The sequence below is a fragment of the Propithecus coquereli genome, unplaced genomic scaffold (assembly GCF_000956105.1).
Source record: "Propithecus coquereli isolate 6110/MARCELLA unplaced genomic scaffold, Pcoq_1.0 Scaffold946, whole genome shotgun sequence".
Taxonomy (NCBI): domain Eukaryota; kingdom Metazoa; phylum Chordata; class Mammalia; order Primates; family Indriidae; genus Propithecus; species Propithecus coquereli.
This window is the reverse complement of record NW_012155796.1, coordinates 204,673-223,019: the sequence shown is the minus strand read 5'-3', so window position 1 is coordinate 223,019 and position 18,347 is coordinate 204,673. Positions and strand designations below refer to the sequence as shown.

Sequence of the window (18,347 nt, the reverse complement as noted above, 5' to 3'; positions counted from 1 at the left end):
CTGGCAAGAATCCCACATAGGCGATGCCGTCTACTTTTATACTGCACCATATTGGGAGGCATCTGATAGCAGGTAGTGGTTGGTTAAGGTAGTAATGGGGATTCGCTTTTAACCTCGATACAAAATGAGAGCCACCAGGCTTTCACCTTAGTCCTTTTCCTTTACACTATCAAAGTCAGCTGCACCGAGGGACACGCAGTTCAAGGCTCATCACCGGGATATTCTCTTTCTTCCACGCCCGGCTCCTGCCAGTCTTATCCGGGCCCAGTACGACACGGCCCCGCCCCCGCCAGGCCCCGCCCGGCCTAGCGGTCCCAGCCCGGCCCGCCCCGCAGGCGGAACTGATAGTGTCTGGCCCTGCGCTCGACGTTGCCTGCCCGGACTGTGAATCCGGGAGCACCGGGAGCCCACAAGGACGCTGTTCTCCGTAGCTTCCGGGTGCGCACTGCTTTGCCGCCGCCGTCAGACCGGAATTCCCGGTGCTGCCGTCGTCGCCGTCGGCGCCCCCAGCTCTGCCGCTGCCATGGGGATCTTGGAGAAGATATCGGAGATCGAGAAGGAGATCGCTCGGACGCAGAAGAACAAGGGTGAGGGCCGGCCCGGCGGGGCCTTCCATTCTGCTCGCCTCAGTTTTCCTGTCTGGAAAATGGGGGAACAACTCCAGTGGTAGAGCTGGGGCAGGCTTGGAGGCCGCAGAGAAGTGGTGAGGACGCCCAGCGCGCCCAGGGCAGGGCCAGAAGGGAGCGAGTCTCACGCCCCGGTCTGACGGCAAATGGCCACCAAGAGATCTGATCGGTGCCACACTGGGTGACCGAGTAGAGAAGTCCCGAGTCACAGAGCAAGCATCTGACCCAGAGAGAGCCAGGGCCGGTGTACAAACCCCAGGCTCCTGATGGCCAGGCTGGGGAGTTCCTGCTGTTGCCTTTTGCGCTGGGAGGTGCAAGAGGAGACGTCTCAGGAATAGCCTCACCCAGCAGCCAGGAGCCCGCTGGGGCAGAGGGAATCAGGACTCTGGAGTCTGGAAGGCCTGGGTTTGAACCCCAGTTCCACCTCGTATCTGCTGTGAAACACTGGAAAGTCACTTCGCCTCTTGGAGCCTCAATGTCCTGATCTACAAATGGGGATAATCACCCCCACTCCATCTTAGCCCACGGCTAAGTTCAATTACGTGGCGTTTGCAAAGCACTGGGCACATGGCGCGCACTCAATATTTAAAGTAAGCACCCCGACATAGATAGCACACAATGAAGCATCAAATCTGGACTTCAGATTATAAGGGCTGGAGGAGCTCCGAGAAGAATGGTGAGACCAGGAGGAAGTGGGACTTGAGCTGGTTGTTACAGGGAGGCATTCCAGGTGGGAGGTACTGCCAGGGACAGTAAGAAGAACAATGTAAATCAGCAGGGGGCGTGTGGAGTAATGAGACAGGCGATTGGCTAGGCCAGTGCCTGGCCAGTCCTGTGAGGTTCAGGCTTGCAGGAATGGGAAGCAAGAAATGCTAGGTGGCTGGTCTTAGTGTCTGCCCTCCCTTAGCTCCATTTAGGTCTGAAGAGTGAGGAATTGGGGGGCTTCTATGACTCATTCATTTTGTAAATCCCTTTACTGTGTGCTAGGTATGGTGGTTAAAGCAGTGGACACACAGGCAGGCACATCCCTGCCCTTGGATCTGACCTTCTAGTCGACACTCTGTAAACTGGTAACCCAATAAATAAGATAATTTCATCGAGCAATAAATGCTACGAAGACAAACTAGGGTAATGTAGCAGAATGTTGGGGGTGGGGTGGGGCCAGGGCCTACTCAGGTAGGATGGTAGAGAAGACCACCATGAGGATGGGGCATTTGAGCTGAGACATGAATGAGAAGAAGGAACCAGCCATGCATAGATCTAGGGGAAGACTATTCCTAGCAGAAGGAACAGCTAGTGCAAAGGCCCTGAGCTAGGAGCAAACTTGGTGTATTCAGGGATCAACAGGTCTGATGCTGGGATGCACTGATGGGAGAGGAGGGGGCCAATCATGCAGAGCCCTAGAGGTCATGGGAAAGACACTGGGTTGTGTTCTAGGGCAGTGGGAGCTAGTGGAGAGTGTTAAGCAGGGGAGAGACTCGTCTGATTTCTGTTTTAAAAGTTCCCTCTGGCTGCTGTGTGGAATATTATCTACAAGCCCGAGAGAAAGTAGCAGGGAGGCCTAGGGGAGGCTAGAGATGCTGCCGCTTTGGCAGTAGTGAATGAAAGGGATGTAAAGGTGATTAAGACTTAGTCCTTCCCCTCAGAGATGCTCACAATTTTATGAGCTAGGATGACAGGAAGGCTATATGAACCTGACAATTGCGGAACTCATTCTTGACCCTTTCTCACCACCATCAGTTCACTCATTCTCTTGCTAAGACATTTCCTGAGCACCCAGGCCCTGTGCCAGAATCTGGGGATACATGACAGTATACAGTTCCTGACCTATTGGAGCCAGGGAAGTAAAGAAACAAAATAGTTTCAAAAAGTGATAAGGGCCATCAAGTGAGTAAACAAGATCATGAGGCAGAGGGGTGGGGTTTACTGTGGATAATAATAGCCAACTTTTATTGGGTGCTTACTATGTGCTAAGCAGTGTTCCTAGTGCTTTCTTTAAGCCTCACAGAAATCTAATGAAATAGTTATTACTGTTAACATCCCTATTTTGTAGATTAAGAAACTGATACACAAGAGGATTAAGTAACTTTTCCAAAGCAAAACAGCCAGTAATGACAGGATGGGATTCCAACACAAGCTCTCAAACTCTGTATGACACTGCCCCGCAAGGCTGGGCGGGAGAGGCCTCTTTGAAAAGGTGTTTTTTGAACTGCGCCTCTAATGGTGAGAAGCAGCCAGCTCCGGGAAGATCTAATTGAAGTGGAGGGAATAGCAAGTGCAGTGCTCCTGAGGCAGGAGTGAGGTCAGCATGTTCTGGGCAAAAAGAAGCCCTGTGTCTGGAATGTAGTAGAGGAGGGAGAGTGGTGGGAGATGTGTTGAAGTAGCCAGGGGCCAGGTTACTTAGGGTCCTGATTTTCAATCTCAATCACAGCCCCCTTTTATAGCAGATTTTGTAATGCCCCTTTTATTGTTCCGAAATCGAATTCCTCATCAATAGTATAACTTATGTACTCACAGAATTTGAAAAAAAATCAATGTAATGCCCTAATAATAAGATAAAGTAGGAGAAAAGGAGAGTAATTTATAATGGAAAAAGTGTTTATTGCAATATGTAAATGCTGGGGTGCTGCCAAAACGTAGTGAAGTTATAATGAAGCAGTGAGATGCTCATCCCTCTGGGTAGAATCACCAGGGATGGCAGACACGACGCAGACCAGTTGTATTGGCCACTCAGATACCTTGCACGAGGCACTGCTGTGACAGCTTGGCATCCCAGGATGGTGAGCAGCTCGAGGTAAAGTTTCAAATATAGTCTCCCTTTTATGTGCACAGGAGTTGCATTCCTAGGAATTTCAGTGTATATTAACGTTGCAAAAAGTGCCCTGTGTTCATATGTGAATAGGGCTAGGTTCTAGGCCCTGGTGATCTGAACCCAGCTTTTCCCTCTGGGTGTCTTTGGGACCTGAGCAGTCATGTGGGGCTCTGGACAGTTCTTGGTTGTGCAGGACTGACTCCTCTTGTAGGGCAGCTGGTTTCTCTGGCCCCTGTCCAATAGATGCCAGTGAGGACTTCACCATCAGAGTGAACATAAGACATCCCCCAGAATTTCCAGAATGCCCCCCAGGGAGAAGTGCTGCCCCCATTGTGGACCACTGACATAGGGTGGTGAGATCTCAACAAGGAGACTAGATTTTAGTCTAAATGAAGTGAGAAGCTAAGGGGGCCCTTTAAGCAGAGGAGTGGTTTTTCTTTCCTGTCTCCTTGATGATGATTGCATGTGGTCTCGATGTTCCCAGCCAGCACTTGGTCATGTGTGGGGTCCCATCTGACCTGCTGGGCTTGGAGACTCTGGACACTTACCTTCTCTCTTCCTTTATGTCCTTTAGCCACTGAGTATCATCTGGGCCTGCTGAAAGCAAAACTTGCCAAGTATCGGGCCCAGCTCCTAGAACCATCCAAATCTGCCTCATCCAAAGGAGAGGGCTTCGATGTCATGAAGTCGGGTGATGCCCGTGTGGCGCTGATTGGATTTCCCTCTGTGGGTAAGGTCAGTGATGGTCAGTGTGGGCCTTGTCGGGGAAGGCAGGAGGTCATCTCCCAAACAGATGACCATCTGTGCCTCCCCTCACCGCCTTTCCGGTTAGCTTCAGGGACAGAAGACCCGGCCTCCCCCAGTGTTGGGTCCTATGAGTTTATTGTCCTAACACAGAGAACGCTCTTTCCTCTCGCCAGCAAAAATAGCACCTCTGTCTCCCAACTCAGCCATCATGCACAAACGTTTGTGGAGTATGTGCTTTGTGCTGGGCACTGTGGCAGGGACCAGACAGGCTTCTCTCTCTGCCCACATAGAACTCCCATTCTCGGGGAGAAGGGACAGTAAATGGGGCACGTCACGTGATGAGGAGTGGGCTGGCAAGTGGTGGGGGCAGAGGTCCTGCTAGTTACACTGGGGTCCGGGAAGGCCTTTCTGTCAAGCAGATATTGAGCAGAAGCCTGAAGGAAGTGAGGGAGCTTGCAGAGCCCTGCCTGAGAACATTTCAGATGGTGTGTCCAGAGCACCAGGGCAGCTGGTCTGACTGAGTGGCAGAGAGAGCAGTAGGAGGCAGCGCCTTGTGGGCTGCCCAAAGGACTTTGGCTTGGAGTGAAGAGTGAAGTGGAAGCTGCTACAGTTTTCTAGAAGATTTCTTCTGAAAGCTGCTCAGTGTAATGTAAAATCCATATTGATTTACATTTATGTGGTAAGATGAGCATCATTGTGGGGTTTTGAGCAGAAAAGAGACATAATCTGATTGATTTTTTAAAATAAACTTATTTTAGAATAGTCTTAAATTTACAGAAAAATTGCAAGGATAGTGCGGAGTTCCCATTTACCCTACACCCAGTTTCCCCTGTTGTTAAAAATCTTACATTATATGATATAGTTGTCACACCTAATGAATCAATGTTGATCTGGGTTTTGGGATTTTGGTTGTTTTTTTGCGGCGGGGAGAACAGGGTCTCTCGCTTTGTCGCCCAGGCTGGAGTGCAGTGGTGCAATCCTAGCTCACTGTAACCTCAAATTCCGGGGCTCAAGCGATCCTCCTGCCTCAGCCTCCCAAGTAGCTGGGACTACAGGAATGCACCACCAGGCCCAGCTAATTTTTTTATTTTTTGTAGAGACAGCATTTTGCTATGTTGCCCATGCTGGTCTTGAATTCCTGGCCTCAAGTGATCCTCCCACTTCGGCTTCCCAGAGTACTGGAATTATAGGTCTCTACTCACCACCCAGCGATCTGTTATTAATAGCTCAAGTCCATACTTTATTTGGATAGGTTTTCCCTACTGTCCTTTTTCTGCCCTGGGACGCCACATCACATTTGGTTGTTATGTCTCCTTAGGCTCTTCTAGACAGTTTCTTAGACATGCCTTGATCTGATGACCTTGACGGTTTTGAGAAGTACTGGTCAGGTATTTTGTAGAAAGTCCTCAATTGGGGTTTGATGTTTTTCTTGTGGTTGCGGTGAGTGGGGTTGCGGTGTAGAGAGGAAAACCACAGAGGTGAAGTGCTGTTTTTATCACATATTAAGGATACATACTATCAACATGAGTTATCAGTGTTGCTGTTGACCTTGACCACCTGACTGAAGAGGTGTGTGTCAGGTTTCCTCCCCTTACCATACTGCACTCTTGGGAGGGAAGTCACTATGGGCAGCCCACACTTAATGGTGTGGACTCATACCTCCTTGAGGTGGGTGTGTCTTGTGTCTATATAAACTGTTCGAAATTCTTCTGCATGAGAGATTTGTCTCTTTTCTCCCATTCATTTGCTTTATTCAATCATTTATTGATATCAGTATGTACTCATGGATATTTATACTTTGGGGTCTAATACCATAGCATGTTCTTTTCATGCTCAGATTGTTCTAGCTTTAGAACTATTTCAGTTGGCTTCTTGGCCGTACTCCCATCATTGTGTTATTCCAGCACTTCCTCACTTTCTGACACTGCAAGGTGCTTAAGGCCCTTCTTGTGTATTTCCTGCCCTGGCCTAGAATCAGCCATTTCTCCAAGGAGCCCTGGTTCCTTTTATTGGAGAATATTAGAAACCACAGTCTGGATGCTGACTTACTTTTTAACAGAACCACTCTGGCTGCTGTGCAGATAGCAGGCTAGCACAGGGCAAGGTGGAAGCGAGGAGCCCAGTGGACAGGCTGCTGGAACACAGGCCAAGTGAGCAGTGGCCAGGGCACTTGGGTCAGATGCTGGGGAGCAGCTTCTAAGTCAGTGCAGCTAAAAGGATGTGTATTGAGCCCATTACTCGGGGCCAAGCATAGGGGAAGTTGGTAACAGCTACCTATTTCTTGAGTACCTGCTGTAGGCTGGGCAACATTTTGTTTTGTTGGTTTTACCCTCTGCCTATATAATTGGCGTGTGTATCAGAGAAAGAGGGAAAGTGATTGATTGCTAGAAGCCACTGTAGTTAAGAAGAGCCATGCCCCTTGGGGTCTGAGCCCTGTGGCAGATCCCACCTGCCCTATTGGGAATACGGGCTTTCCCACCGTGGGATGGCCCAGGTTCTCACCCATAGGGGCTAGACAGGATCAGGGGTGTCCCCCAGGTTGGTTGCTTGGTGTCTCGGCAGCCATTGTTTTCAAGGCTGTTCCATCTATCCATATCTATCTCCTCTACCAGGTTTTCATTGTTCCTCGAGTTTCCAGGAGGTCCCCAAGCCTGAGGGTTTCTCAATTTGAGGGCTCAGTGTGTTTCCTTCACACATCCCATCCTGGGTTTCAGAGATCTGAGAGTGTGCGAGGGAGATGTGCCGGCGAGGAGGCAGGGTCTGGGTAGCATTGGCCCTGTTGCATCTCAGAGTCTCGGGCTCCTTGTTCCTGGGTCCCTGATGATTAGGATGGGGTGGGAGGCACAGGGCTGGGCTTCTTCCCCTCCTGGCCATGCCCACTGCTTGGCAGGCCTTCTTGGCCATAGCATCCATCGCTGAGATGTTACCATATTCCCAGTGGAGGGCACGCTGGGCCTTATCTTTTTAATCCCTGGCACAGTCCTTCAAGGTAGGGACTGTGTTGATGCCCACTCTGCATGTAAAGGACCCTGAAGCTCAGAGGATGTAGTCTCTTGCCCAGTCTCAGGGTCCCCCAGCAGAGGTGGGATCCAAAGCCAGGTCTCTCTGACTCCCAGCCACAGTGAATGGTGGCCTGAGTGGTCACATCCAGATCCTCTGCCTCCCCCTTGCTCCCCACAATGCCTCTCTTCTGCCAGCTACCAGGATATCTCTGCCTCAAACCAGGAAATCGCCATCTCCTCACACATCTCACGCTTCTGGGTACTGGTTTCACCAGTACTGTGGGGCTGCTGCCTGCTTAAAGTTCTTTGGGGCCAGAAGGGTCTGGAGGGTTGTGTGGGGATAGGGAAAGGCTCCTGATTTATGTGAGAAATCCAGCCAGGCGCGGTGGCTCACGCCTGTAATCCCAGCATTCTGAGAGGCCAAGGCAGCAGGATCACCTAAAGTCAGGAATTTGAGACCAGCCTGGGCAGCATAGCAAGACCCCATCTCTACCAAAAATTTAAAAAAATTATCTGGGCATGGTGGTGCACCTGTAGTATCAGCTACTCTGGAGGCTGAGGCGGGAGGATCACTTGAGCCCAGGTATTTAAGGATGCAGCGAGTTCTGATCACACCACCGCACTCCAGTCTGGGCGACAGAGCGACACGCTGTCTCTAAAAAAAAAAATCCTGCAGAAACCAAGTCTCTTTGTCCACCCAAGACAGGCCTGAGGCCTCCAAAGAACACAGGAGGAGCCCTCTGATGCCTGTCCCATCCTGGGCAGGGCCAAAGGCAACTCTCCCAGCTGGGGCGGTTCTTTTCACACCCACCCAAGGTGCCTGCACCTAGCAGGCACCCAATTCCAAGGGACTCTCCCAGAAGGCTGGGACAAGACTCCTCAGTGCAATGATCTCCTTTTTCTCCTAGTCCACCTTCTTGAGTCTGATGACCTCCACAGCCAGTGAAGCCGCATCCTATGAGTTCACCACTCTGACGTGTATCCCTGGGGTCATTGAAGTAAGTGGGGTGTGCTGGGCACAGAAGCAGAAAAGGTGTGTGCTTGCGTGTGCACTTGCATGAATCGTGTGTGTGTGGTCTAAAGGTGGGTGTCCCTGCATGGGGGCAGGCTCTGGACTGAGCTGCTCTGCCCTCAAGCACTGGCACTTCTGAGGATCGTGGCTGCTGGAACCCTGGAGATGCCTGGCAGGTCATGGAATCAGGAGGTCAGGACAGCACACGGCGGCTCTGCCTGGTGCCCCGTTGTGTTCCCCCACTGCCCCAGCTCTGGTCACTAATTGCTGGTTGGCTGGATCCTTCTGTCTCCCATGAAACTTTAGAGCCTTGGGTGGTGGTTGCCTTGGGCAGCTGGGTGTTATGGCCTTGAGTCTCCCACAGGGACGCAATTTATTTGTGAAGAGTGTCACCCTTGGTGATGAGTGTTATGGGACTGGGAAATCTCACCAGCCCTCCCCAGGTGGCTGCTGAGCTCATAGTCTGTGGTCTGCACCAGGCTCGGGTGGCCACAAGGCTCAGATTTGGCCATGGGTTGACACCTGCGTTTCCTACAGCTCCTGAGCATGCAAGTGGGGCCACTGCAGGTGTCCTGGGTGCAAGCAGGCCCTTCCCGTGGTGACCCAGCCTCCCCTTTACCGTTTATCTCTTCTGCATCCTAGTACAAAGGCGCCAACATCCAGCTCCTGGACCTTCCTGGAATCATTGAAGGCGCAGCCCAAGGTGGGAGGCAGGGACGGACGTGTGGGAGACAGGGTGGGGCTCTGTTACTGATTGCTGAATTGAGTGTGGCTGTTGTGATCACCACGGATCTGTTTCTGTTACCCGTTTTCCAGAAAGGACAGGCTCAGTTCAAATGCTGGCACCACACAAGCTTTGTGATCTTGGGCAAGTGATTGAGTATCTCTAAGCCAAGCCTCAGTTACCTCATCTGTAGAATGGGCGTGATAATACTGAATTTACAGCATAGTTTTGAGGATTGAGTGAAGAAATGTGGGTGCACATAGCCTGGGGCCTGCCACACAGAATGGTGAGGGCAAAACAGCTGTTATTATCCTGTTATTGCACTTAAGGCACTGATGTCGGGTTTCCTTCTAAAATAAATCTCCGTAAGTATAACAACATGTAGATGAAAGAGAAAGGCCAAGGATGTCAGCTTGGGGGTGGCTTATGGCATGTGGTAGGTCTGTAAAGGACAGGAGTTCAGGGTGCCATGGGCCAGGCGGGGTCACAGAGGTCCTGCCTATGTCACTGTTGCCTTGCCAAGGTATAACCACATCCCTTCCACCTGTCCAGGGAAAGGCCGTGGCCGGCAGGTGATCGCTGTGGCACGCACAGCCGATGTTGTCATCATGATGCTGGATGCCACCAAGGGAGAGGTGCAGAGGTCTGTGGGGTGGGGCATGGGGCAAGCTTACATGTCTGGGGAGAGCCGGTGTGTCCTTCAGCTCATGGTGGGTGGTCTGTGGGGTGTGTGGCCCTCTCACCAATGGGAGTAATGGCAGGACTTTCCATGGACTAAACCCAATGAGACCCAGCCTGGGATGGCCTCTCCTTGAGCCTGTGTCCAGCCAGTATGAGAATCTTGCAGCTAGAGACCAAGGAGCGTGGCCTGGCTCTGGCTCCTGCCTACAGAGGCCTGCGTGCCCTGTCACTGCCCAGATCCTACCAGGAGCCCAGCCCCAAGCAGCAGAAGCATTGTTCATCCATGCCCGCCAGCTGGGGGCACACCAGGCCTGCCTCTGCAGGAGCAGGCCAGGGGGGGCTCCTAGGGACCAGAGGAGCACCCATGTTTGGTCACCTCATGGGGGCTCATGCCACTTGCCTATGCACACCAACTATATACCAGGCCAGTCTCCCATGAACTGTAAAAAACTGCATTGGAGTTTAGAGGCTCCCCTGCAGCTCTCGGGTGCTGGGAAGGGATGTTCCCTGGGTTGCTGGGGGAGCGGGCAGAGGAGAGAGTTGGTCCCCTTCTGGGTAGGCAGGGGCTTCCTGTGTAACGGGGAAGCAGCTTCTGTGGGCAGCCTGTGAGGGACTCGTGGGGTGCTCTGCCCAGGTCTCTGCTGGAGAAGGAGCTGGAGTCTGTGGGCATCCGCCTCAACAAGCACAAGCCCAACATCTACTTCAAGGTGAGGCTCCTCTGGCCTGTGGGCCAGGCTGCAGCAGGGTTGGGCTGCATTGGCCTGCGGCCGTGGGGACCACTGTCGCTGCCCCTTGGTCAGCAACTCTCCCTTTCCTTCTCTTCTTCAGCCTAAGAAAGGTGGTGGCATCTCCTTTAACTCGACAGTGACACTGACCCAGTGCTCTGAAAAGCTGGTGCAGCTCATCCTGCACGAATACAGTATCCTCCCTCCAAAGAGAGGCACGGGAGGGCAGCCACAGCGGCAGGGCAGCCGGATGGCTAACGAGACAGGAGGCTTCTTGGCTCAGAGACCCCAATCCTCCTGAGCAGCCTCCAGGAAAGCTCAAGCCCAGCGAGGCAATTCCTGTCTCCCTCTGCCTGTGTGCCTGCTAAGCTCTAGACTGCCGGGCTGCAGTCTGGCTTAACAATGGCTTCCCGGCTCCTCACCGAGTACTAGGCACTGTGATGGCCAGGTGACATCAGGAAGAAAGACAGGGCGTCCTGAGAAATGGCCTCTGAGGACCGGGGGTTCCTGAGCTGGAGCAGCCTCAGGGAGAGTGGAGGGCTCTAAAGTGTTGTTGGGGGCTGGTTGGGTCCTGGGGCTCCAGAGGGGCCTCAGAGGCAAAGTTGTACTTGGCTAATGGCAAACTCTTAGAATCAGACCTATCTCATGGTGGGACAGGTGGTGAGCCCCTTGTCACTGGAGGTGTGCGAGCAGAGGCCGGACAGCACCGCCAGAAGAGAGTCTTGCATGGGGAGAAGCTGGGTTAGACCAGCTTTCAGATCATGCTTCTGGCACTGAAACCCGGGGTTCCACTGAGGTGCATTAGCAAGTATATCTTTTTCCTTGCCTAACAGTGAAGATTTAAGTTTGTTGATTGTTTTGCTTGTTGATTGAAACTTTTATATATTATGGTTCCTTTAGAGGAGGGAAAATGAGAGGGCTCCCCAAGCTTTAAAATCTTGTAAAATCTCACAAGCAGATGACTGCCAAGGTCCCTTCCAGCAAACATATTTCTTGCTCGGCTCTTTGGGGCCCTCCACTGAGGGGGCACAGGGGCTGCTGGCACACAGTTTGCCCCCTTAGTTGAACCCCTCCAGAGATCTTCAATGCAGAAGTGCTCTTCCGAGAAGACTGTTCCCCAGACGAGTTCATCGACGTGATCGTGGGCAACCGGGTGTACATGCCCTGCCTGTATGTAAGTGGCACCAGCGCCCCAGGGGCGCCACATAGCATGAGGAGCCCTGGCCCTGCACTACTCAGTCTTTCCTCTAATGCGTTTCATGAGTTCCCGGGACTCAGACAGCTGAGGGCCTCTGCGCCCCACATCAGGCAGGCTTCTGGGAGGAGCACAAATCCTGGGACTCTCCCATCCCTCCCCTCCCTTCCCCTCCACTCCCTCTTGGTGGCTGCTTGAGCCTTGCAGACATGGAGAGCCTGAAACCAGGTTTCCAGCTCAGCCTTTCCCTCTGGGGCCACTGGCCACACTGAGGCAGCAAGGGGAGGAAGGCTCGGCTCCCCGTGCCTTGGCAAGCCGAGGAGGAACTGTGGGCAGGTGCAGGCCCATTGAGGGCCTTTCCCACTTTGCCTCTTCCCTTCCCCACCACCCACCTCCACCTTTTCAATCTCAGGTTTACAACAAAATTGACCAGATCTCCATGGAGGAAGTGGACCGCCTGGCCCGAAAACCCAACAGTGTGGTCATCAGGTGAGGCTGCTGCACCATCCTGCTCTGCTGTCCCATCTCTGGGTTCTGAACCAGAGGTCAGGCCTCCCAACCACCTTGGCCGTGGGGAGGAGAAGCCGGCACAGTCTTTACCAACACACTGCCCTCGCAGGGCTGGGGTCTCCTCTCCAGGGCAGAGCACTTGGTTCACAAGGCCAAGGAGAGACGGCAGGAGGGTCCCTCCTGATAGCAGCTGGTGGCATTGGCCCAGCCAGCCCTGAATTGGCATGGGCATGGTGGGCAATGTCTGTTGGGCTCTGGTTAAGAAAACAGAGAAGGATTTCATCAACCCAGGTTGAATGGTTAAGAGGCTTCTTAGCTTAGTGGTGTGAACCTACCACTCGTGGTGCTCTCGAAGGTGTGGCTTCTGTCTGATCACAGCTCAGAGGGAAAAGGAAACTAAAGTTCTCAGGCAGGCAGGGTCCACCCACTACTGCCTGGCAGGGTTCTTTTGGGGCAAACGGATTCATGTGCCCCACTTTCCTGGTTTCCCAGCTCAAACAAGGCACTCGGCAGCTTCACAGTGAGGCTTGGCTTCCAGAAGTGAGATGCTCAAGACACCCAGTGAGGGTGGCCAGTGCAAATGCCGGCTGAGGATCCTGGCTGGCCAAGCACAGCCGTTTTGTGCGTGTTGCAACCACTGCAAAGAGCAGGGTCCTTCCCACGAAACAACCTCAGCTCCTATTCTCCTCCTGCTGTATCCCAGGCCCTTCAGGGGCTGCCTGAGGACATGGCCATCCTCGGGCACAAGAGCATTTCCAAGGCCACCTGCCACACTTTTACCTGCTTCTGCTCACAACAGCCGTATGAAGGTCGGGACACCACTCATGGTCACACTGCTGCAGACAGGGTCCACCCTAGGACTGGGTGCCTCTAGAGCCCGAGTTCTTCCCTCTTCATGCTGAAACCTCTGCTGCTCCCCTGGGCCCCTTGGCAGCCCCTCTCTCCTCTTGGGGAGGGGTGAGCTCTGAATGTCAGGCATTCCCAGCCTCTGCCCATGATCCATCACGGCCCCTGGCCTGTCTCCCCATAGCACCCCCAAGTCAGTAACAGATGCTGTGGGCCCGCCACAGAGCACAGCTGCGCTGGCCCAGGGGAGACACTGAGCAGTTGGGTGTGGCCGTGTTTGGTGATCAGAGGCAGCTGAAGCGTCAAGCTGCCATCAGAATAACAGACTTATTTCCCCATGGGCACCAGTGGGGCCACCCTGGCCTTGGCACCTGTGCAGGCCAGTGGAGGTTGTCCCCTCCAACAGTGAGAAGCAGAGACCTCCAGCCTCCGACCCCATGGGGGCCCTGCCTGACTGGCCACCTTCGTCCCTGCAGCTGCGGCATGAAGCTGAACCTGGACTACCTGCTGGAGATGCTTTGGGAGTATTTGGCCCTGACCTGCATCTACACCAAGAAGAGAGGACGTGAGTTGGGCAGCCTGTGGCCCAAGAAACAGGCTGAGCCTCCCGCTGCCCAGGGGGCTGCCAGGCCTGCGCACAGCGCCCGGAGGCTCCAGTGCCAGCCCAGCCCGGCAGCACTTTTCCCATCTCAAAGTTAGGCACTGCTCTCCACCTCAGCCTGAGCCCGCAGGGCAGAGAATGCCAAGTTCTGGTCTTGAGCGTTCCCTGGGGGTCAGGGAAGGCAGTGGTCTAAGGCTGCCTGGAGTCCCCACCAGCTATAGCACTCACTGCCCTCCTGAGCTCCCCCTTAGGGGCAGGCCTCACGTCAGGAGTTTTAGGCAGCTGAATCCACGGGAGCCATCCTATGTCCCCACCCCACAGTACACACACACACACACACACACACACACACACCGGGGACCCAGCGGCTGAGTTTGGGGCAGTTTGCATCAACCCTAACTTTGTCTGCAAGGGGAGAGCCACAGCTTCCCTGACCAGACTCCAACAGCCATTTGCTCCCTGCCTGTTTGGATGCTCCAAGTGCTTTGTCAGGGCTGTCACGGCTGATGGGTGGCAGGCAGTGTGAATCCTGGACTTTGGTTTATTTTGATTCTCTGTGGTAAGGTCAAGGTCATAAAAGATGGCACAGGGATCTCTACTGAGGTGTGCTGCATAGCACAGGGGAAGTTAGGCCAAGGCTTGGGAGACCAGAAGGGCTTTTGCAGCCAGCTCTTCCCTTCATGGAAGGAGTCACAAAGCAGCAAGGGCCATGATATGTGGCCGACATGCTCTCCCCATCTCTCCCTGCAGAGAGGCCAGACTTCACAGATGCCATCATTCTCCGGAAAGGAGCCTCTGTGGAGCATGTGGTGAGTTGACCAGGCCTGCGTAGACAAGGGGTGGGAGCTCTGCGGGCCCCTGGGGGCTCCTTTCTACCTGGGCCACTTCTAGCCAGCAGGGCTGAGCTCAGCTCTCCTCACTCTTGGAAGCCGAGGCAGACTCTGGATTTAGGCAGCCGGGGGTCGTGTCCATACCACCCCTTCCTAAACTGCGTGTGGAGGCTCCATCCCTCTTCTGTGAGATGGGGTGATGCTGCCCACCTCCCTGGATAGTTGGGAGGCCACACTGAATGAGGTCCAGCGTGGAAGGCACTCAGCATGCTGCCTGGCACTAGGTAGATGCCATAAGCAGTGGTCTTGTCACCCTGCTCCCAGGGCTGTGGGCTCCTAAGGCCACTGCCATTCGAGTGTTCAGGTCAAAGAGAGCAACTGCCCTGGGGCCTTTCTGTATTGCTGTTCTCACAGTGGGGCTGGAACTGGGAGTCCAGGAGGGGCCCCCAGACCCCTTCTCGCCTCCCCCAATGGCAGAGCTGGCTAGGGCTCAGAGTTGCCACCTCCCATGGCCCCCACTCAACCCCCCCACCTGGCCCGCCCCTCCCTGCCCCCACATCCTGCCCCCAACCCAGGATGACTTCAGATATTTCATGCACTCAACACAGGTTTATTGAGCATCAACACTCAATGAAATAGCTCCAGTTCCTGTCAGACTGGGTCCTTTGGGATCAGAAAATGCCAGGCACCCAATCCCAAAGTCACACATACAGGTGGGGTGGGGTGTGGTGGGGTCCAGGTCTGCACACAGGTAAGGAGAGCAGCTCAGAGGTGACCCCAAGCTGGCTTGTTGAGCAAGGGGGGTCTGGCAGTGTAGAGTTGGGGTAGGCTGGGTGCAGTGGCTCACGCCTGTAATCCTAGCACTCTGGGAGGCCAAGGCAGGAGGATTGCTTGAGCTTGGGCGTTCGAGACCAGCCTGAGCAAGAATGAGACCCTGTCTCTACGAAAAACAGAAAAATTAGGTGGGCATGGTGATGGGCACCTATAGTCCCAGCTACTCGGGAGGCTGAGGCAGGAGGATCGCTTGAGCCCCGGAATTTGAGGTTGCTGTGAGCTAGGCTGATGCCACAGCACTCTAGCCCGGGCAACAGAGTGAGACTCTGTCTCCAAAAAAAAAAAAGTGTTGGGGCAGGGAGTACCCCAGGCAGGGGAGCAGGCAAGCACAGGCCCACAGGCTCTGGGCTTGGGAAGCATGAGTACATTTCCCTGTCCAGAACACTGTCACCTGAACATGATCCTGCAGGAGCAGGCGATGGTCCAGAGCCCAGGTCACACAGCCATCCTCCTGGTCTTTTGTTTTCTTAGATGTTGTTTTCCTCAAGCTCGGGATCTGTATCGTAGAGGCAAGGGACACTGTGAGACCCAGCCGTCCCTGCAGCCCCTTAGAAGGACAGTGGTGGGTGGGCCTGCAGTCTGGTCGCATGCATTTGTTCATTCAGCAAGCCCAGCCCGTGGCCTCTGGGTGCTGGTCTCAAGGTGCTAATGTAAATGAGGCTAGACCATCACATCTTCCTCAGGGCCTGGGCTCGAAAGTTAGCACGCCAAGCAGGAGCCAAGGAGACTCAAGATTACCCTCCTGAATCCCTTCAGTCACTCACAAGGAGCTCCTTGTTGGAGGCTCCATCCCCCAGGCCTGTTGGAGAGCCAGGAGCCCAGCAGGCTATAGACACAGGTGCCTGGGAAGAAGCGCAGGGTGTTGCAGGCAGCAGGGATAATAGGTGCAAGGCCCAGAGGCACAAGTGAAGGAGGGCAGTGCCAGGCAGAGGCGACAGGTGCTGGGCCTGAGAGTGAGGAGAGGTGGGGGATGTCCCACAGAGGCCCGCTCCTTCCGTCGTCACCTCCCTTCCAGCTTGCCCTCCCCAGGTGCCTCCCTCCAGGACACTCACCTGTCCCAGGTTTGAGGAGCTATAGGTAAAAGGCCTGCCCTGCCCACAAAATTCATTACAACCTCGGTGCTGACAACAGAAACCCAAAGAAGGTGAAGCAGGTAGACATCGAGCCAGCCAGACCTAGGCAAGCTGAATGAAACAAAACCCATTTATAGGCCAGAAGAGACCAGAATCAGTTGGCTTCCCTCATGTGTCAGGGAAGTGTTCTTGCAGGCTTGACATCTGCCTCTTCCCCTGGGAAGCTGGGCTGAGCCGTTTGGTCTTTGCCCTGTAAGACTTGTGGGCATGTGGGAGAAGGAACAACACAGCAGTCTTCTTCTCGCTGCCTGCCCCACTGTGACTGCCACCATCACCGTGGCAACGACAGGGCAATGGCTGGCTTCTTCCTTCAGGGTCTCCTTCCGGCTTCCTGAGAGCGCTGGGATGCCTCTGACCTCCCTCCCTACCCAGGAGTGCTGACGGCGCCATCTCGGGGGTGGAGGCGGGGTGATGTGCCACAGCTGGGGCTGGGAGGGCCAAGAGACAGTGACCAAGCAGTGGTGACTCCAAGCTGTCACCCTGTCCCATTCTGAAGGAGCATCTGTTCAGATGAGGCAGGCGGAGGGCCGCTAGCAGCCAGGTCTTCAACCTTGCTCTGACGGCTGCGGGCACATTCCTAACCGTGCACTGCAGCTTCCGGGCAGGCGTGGGAGTGGGACCCACTTGCAGCTGGGACTAGGAGGCTGCATGTGAGTCAAGCATGCGTCATTTCTTGACCCAAGGACTGGACTGTTGGTGCTCCACACCTGCCGTGGGAACTGTTGCTTTTTGGCACATCCCCTGTGCTTTGGGTGTGTGGCCAAGCTCGGGTGGGGTTGGGTGTAGCCTTGTCTTCCGATCTGACACTTTTGTCCTCCAGTGCCACCGCATCCACCGGTCTCTCGCCAGCCAGTTCAAGTACGCCTTGGTGTGGGTGAGTCTCTGGGTGGGAGGCACGGTCAGACCCAACACAACATTCAGAGCAAGGCATTCACACTCTGCTCAGTGTCCCTGTTCTTCTGTGGGGACCAGCGTGTCTGTCCTGTTCCATGGAGTGTGCATGCCAACCCATGCTGGACATAGGCTTCCCTGACCTTTGAGATCAGGAATGGTCCCCACTGGGGATGTCCTGCTATCTGGGGCCCCTGCTGTTCACACACCTCCACCTTCCTCCAGTGACATCCCCCTTGGCCTTGGCCAGTCTAGGCTGACATGATCCCTCTGCCACCATTTCTCACCCAGGGCACCAGCACCAAGTACAGCCCGCAGCGGGTGGGCTTGACCCACACCATGGAGCATGAGGATGTCATCCAGATCGTGAAGAAGTAACAGCTCCTCCCGGGCCTCCCGCCCACCAGACTCATCTCCCTGGGAAGTCGGACCCACTGGGACACACAATCGCCCAAACAGGGAAAACGCAAACACACACACCCCAGGAAGTGGTCCCTCAAATCTGCGGTTTCCAGACGTTTCTTCAGTAGGCAGATGATGAAGTGTGTTGGGGCAGAGGGGCAGGATCGGGGCATTTCCCAAGGTTGATCCCTCTGCTGGGGCTCTGAGTTTGGGGCCCTGGGCCTGCATCTGGACCCCCAGCCCCTTCAGGCAGTGAGGGGGCAGGTTGCCCAGCTGCTCCCAACCATGGCCTAACGGACTCATGCTTAGTGCTGGGCAGGGAGCTGGGCCTACCTGGGTCCCTGGAGGTGGTGGTCACTGTCAGGGCGCCTGCTACTCCCTCAGCCCCTGCCAGCTTCTCTGGCACTCAGGGTTGGGGGGCCCTCCCAGGATGAAACTCCCCTGTCCCCCACACACAAAGGGCTGTCCCATGGTGGGAACCAGAAGGTAGTGGCTTCAAAGGCCCAGCTCACACCCTCCACAGCCTGAGTGGTGTCTTAAAGTGCCTCCTCCCATACCTTCTAGGGCAGCCCCTGCCCAGCACAAAACCCCAGGACCTGGGTCTGCACCCCTTGGCGGAGACTTCTGTATTTTCTCTAAGCTCCCAACTCTCCTTTCTGAAATAAAGTATTAAAAACCGTTCCCGTTTGGACTAAGGAACATTTTGTAAGCTTGCTGAACTCTGTTGCCAGGTTGGTGGGCGTTTGGGGGAGCAGTGAGCTTGGCGGCCTAAGTGG

At 54.5% G+C, this 18,347-nt stretch overlaps 1 protein-coding gene across 5 annotated transcripts; it reads left to right on the top strand.

Annotated features, from left to right (window-relative positions):
• Positions 1-366: 366 nt before the first annotated feature.
• DRG2 (developmentally regulated GTP binding protein 2) lies at positions 367-18,252 on the top strand. 5 transcript variants are annotated; one of them, XM_012664991.1, is made up of 14 exons: positions 551-587; positions 3,310-3,420; positions 4,013-4,173; positions 8,096-8,185; positions 8,842-8,902; positions 9,476-9,566; positions 10,239-10,311; positions 10,433-10,523; positions 11,406-11,503; positions 11,937-12,013; positions 13,357-13,445; positions 14,232-14,290; positions 17,099-17,152; positions 17,461-17,670. In XM_012664991.1, the coding sequence occupies exons 3-14, from the start codon at positions 4,120-4,122 to the stop codon at positions 17,545-17,547; spliced, it is 924 nt and encodes a 307-aa protein (XP_012520445.1). In that variant the 5' UTR covers positions 551-587; positions 3,310-3,420; positions 4,013-4,119; the 3' UTR covers positions 17,548-17,670. The 5 variants fall into 5 exon arrangements, with proteins under 5 accessions (XP_012520443.1, XP_012520447.1, XP_012520445.1 ...); XM_012664989.1 differs by lacking the exon at positions 3,310-3,420 and having other exon boundaries at positions 367-587; positions 17,461-18,252; XM_012664993.1 differs by lacking the exon at positions 3,310-3,420 and having other exon boundaries at positions 367-587; positions 4,013-4,168.
• Positions 18,253-18,347: the final 95 nt, after the last annotated feature.